The sequence below is a fragment of the Thalia democratica genome, chromosome 1, assembly GCF_965202585.1.
Source record: "Thalia democratica chromosome 1, ktThaDemo2.hap1.1, whole genome shotgun sequence".
Taxonomy (NCBI): domain Eukaryota; kingdom Metazoa; phylum Chordata; class Thaliacea; order Salpida; family Salpidae; genus Thalia; species Thalia democratica.
This window is the reverse complement of record NC_139165.1, coordinates 68,415,683-68,417,369: the sequence shown is the minus strand read 5'-3', so window position 1 is coordinate 68,417,369 and position 1,687 is coordinate 68,415,683. Positions and strand designations below refer to the sequence as shown.

At 25.5% G+C, this 1,687-nt stretch overlaps 1 protein-coding gene across 1 annotated transcript; it reads right to left on the bottom strand.

Moving 5' to 3' along the window:
* Positions 1-613: 613 nt before the first annotated feature.
* LOC145838274 (bifunctional methylenetetrahydrofolate dehydrogenase/cyclohydrolase, mitochondrial-like) lies at positions 614-994 on the bottom strand. Its single transcript, XM_082945846.1, has one exon. It carries the CDS (start codon positions 992-994, stop codon positions 614-616), a length of 381 nt encoding a protein of 126 aa, XP_082801972.1.
* Positions 995-1,687: the final 693 nt, after the last annotated feature.

The window sequence follows — 1,687 nt, the reverse complement described above, 5'->3', positions numbered from 1 at the left end:
AATGTTTTTTGATAACTAGTCATTTATTGTGTTGATAATTTTTTTTTTCGATTCTTTAGTTTGCTACCAAAAAACCTATAGAACAATCGATCATGAATTGACTTATATCTAAAAATGTAGTTTGATATTTTTATATATTTAAAAAAAAACTTGTTACTGAGCGATAAAAAAAAATTAAGCTTGAATAAAAATTTTACAGCCTTGTGAATTATAATTAAAAAAAATTTGATTAATCAATTTTTACTACTTAAAAAAAATTTACCAAAAATATTAGCTTAAAAAAATATATACGGAAAGCAAGGGTATTTAGCAAACTAGAAAAAATACTTGTATTTCTGTAAAGTTCAAAACTTTAGGCATAAACATAGCTACCACTTTTTTAGACTTAAAAACAGTAAGAAGAACGTTTAATTTTGTATATGAAATAACTTAAGGTATCCAGATAATAAATAATTAAAATATTATGAAACAATTAATCACTATAAAAATAACTTAAGTTATTTGTAATGTACATCAATTTTGTTATAGTTTTACAGTGAACATTAAACTATTTTAAACTTAAAACGAAACAGATTAATTATTTAAATTTTAGCTAAATTTATATTCAAGCAAATCATTTAATATTCAATACTTTCTTTGCAGCAACAATAATGTTTTTTATTAACATAGCAACGGTCATTGGACCAACTCCGCCTGGAACAGGGGTTATATGACCAGCAACTTTTTTAACCTCATCGTAATCTACGTCTACAACTAGTTTAAAACCACCTTTTCCATTTGGAACTCTGTTAATACCTACATCAATAATGCAGCTACCTGGTTTAACCATATCTGCTGTAATTAAACCAGGTATACCAGCAGCTGCAACAACAATGTTAGAAATCTTCGCAAGTCGTTTTAATTCTTCTCTAGGTGTGTAACGATGAGTTTGAATCACAGTGCTATCTCCACCAGGACGTTCATGACGATGATCTGTGTGAAGCAACATGGCCATTTAGTTTTAGATCTCCCACTTACTAGTGCAATTTTTCCATCCATCTCTATGTTCTAAAGCTTGATTGAGTTTTACGTAAAACTTAATAAAAAATATTATGGTAGGTTTTAAAGGCATACTTTTATAAAAAAAATTTCTTATAGTATTGTACAGAGTATAATATTCTAATAAATATTACAAGTGCTATCACATTTTTTAAAGACTTTAAAATATTATTGTTTTTTGTAGGCTTTACTTTATTAACAAGTCTGTTTTATTTTTGTCATAGTTTAGTTTCAGTTATAACCAAACAAGCATTTTATATTTTCTTTATATCAAAAGTAAAGTTAAAATTTATAAAACATTGAATATTGAATTTGAACTCATAGTAAAATATAATAGAAATATTCTGTTTCTCGAAATTAAACATAATCCTTAAAGATCAGTCTGAGCTTATAAAAAAGCTAAGTCAGCAAAGTTTTTAAAAGGTTTTCATAATTCTATTTATACCCTTAATCTTAACCTGCCTTACTAAAACATACTAAAAATTAACTTAAAATAAAAGTTTAAATAACTTAAATTTAAAATAACATACAAAATATTTTTTTTGTTGCTGACTCAGTTTTTTTCAGCTATTTTTTAGCTCAGACGTCGTCAGACTGACTTTTAAGTATACTAGTCCTTGAAATTAAATATAACTTTATGCAACAATTT

Coding starts and splice junctions, on each gene's coding strand:
- LOC145838274 (XM_082945846.1), bottom strand. CDS start 994: ATGGCCATGTTGCTTCACACAGATCATCGTCATGAACGTCCTGGTGGA.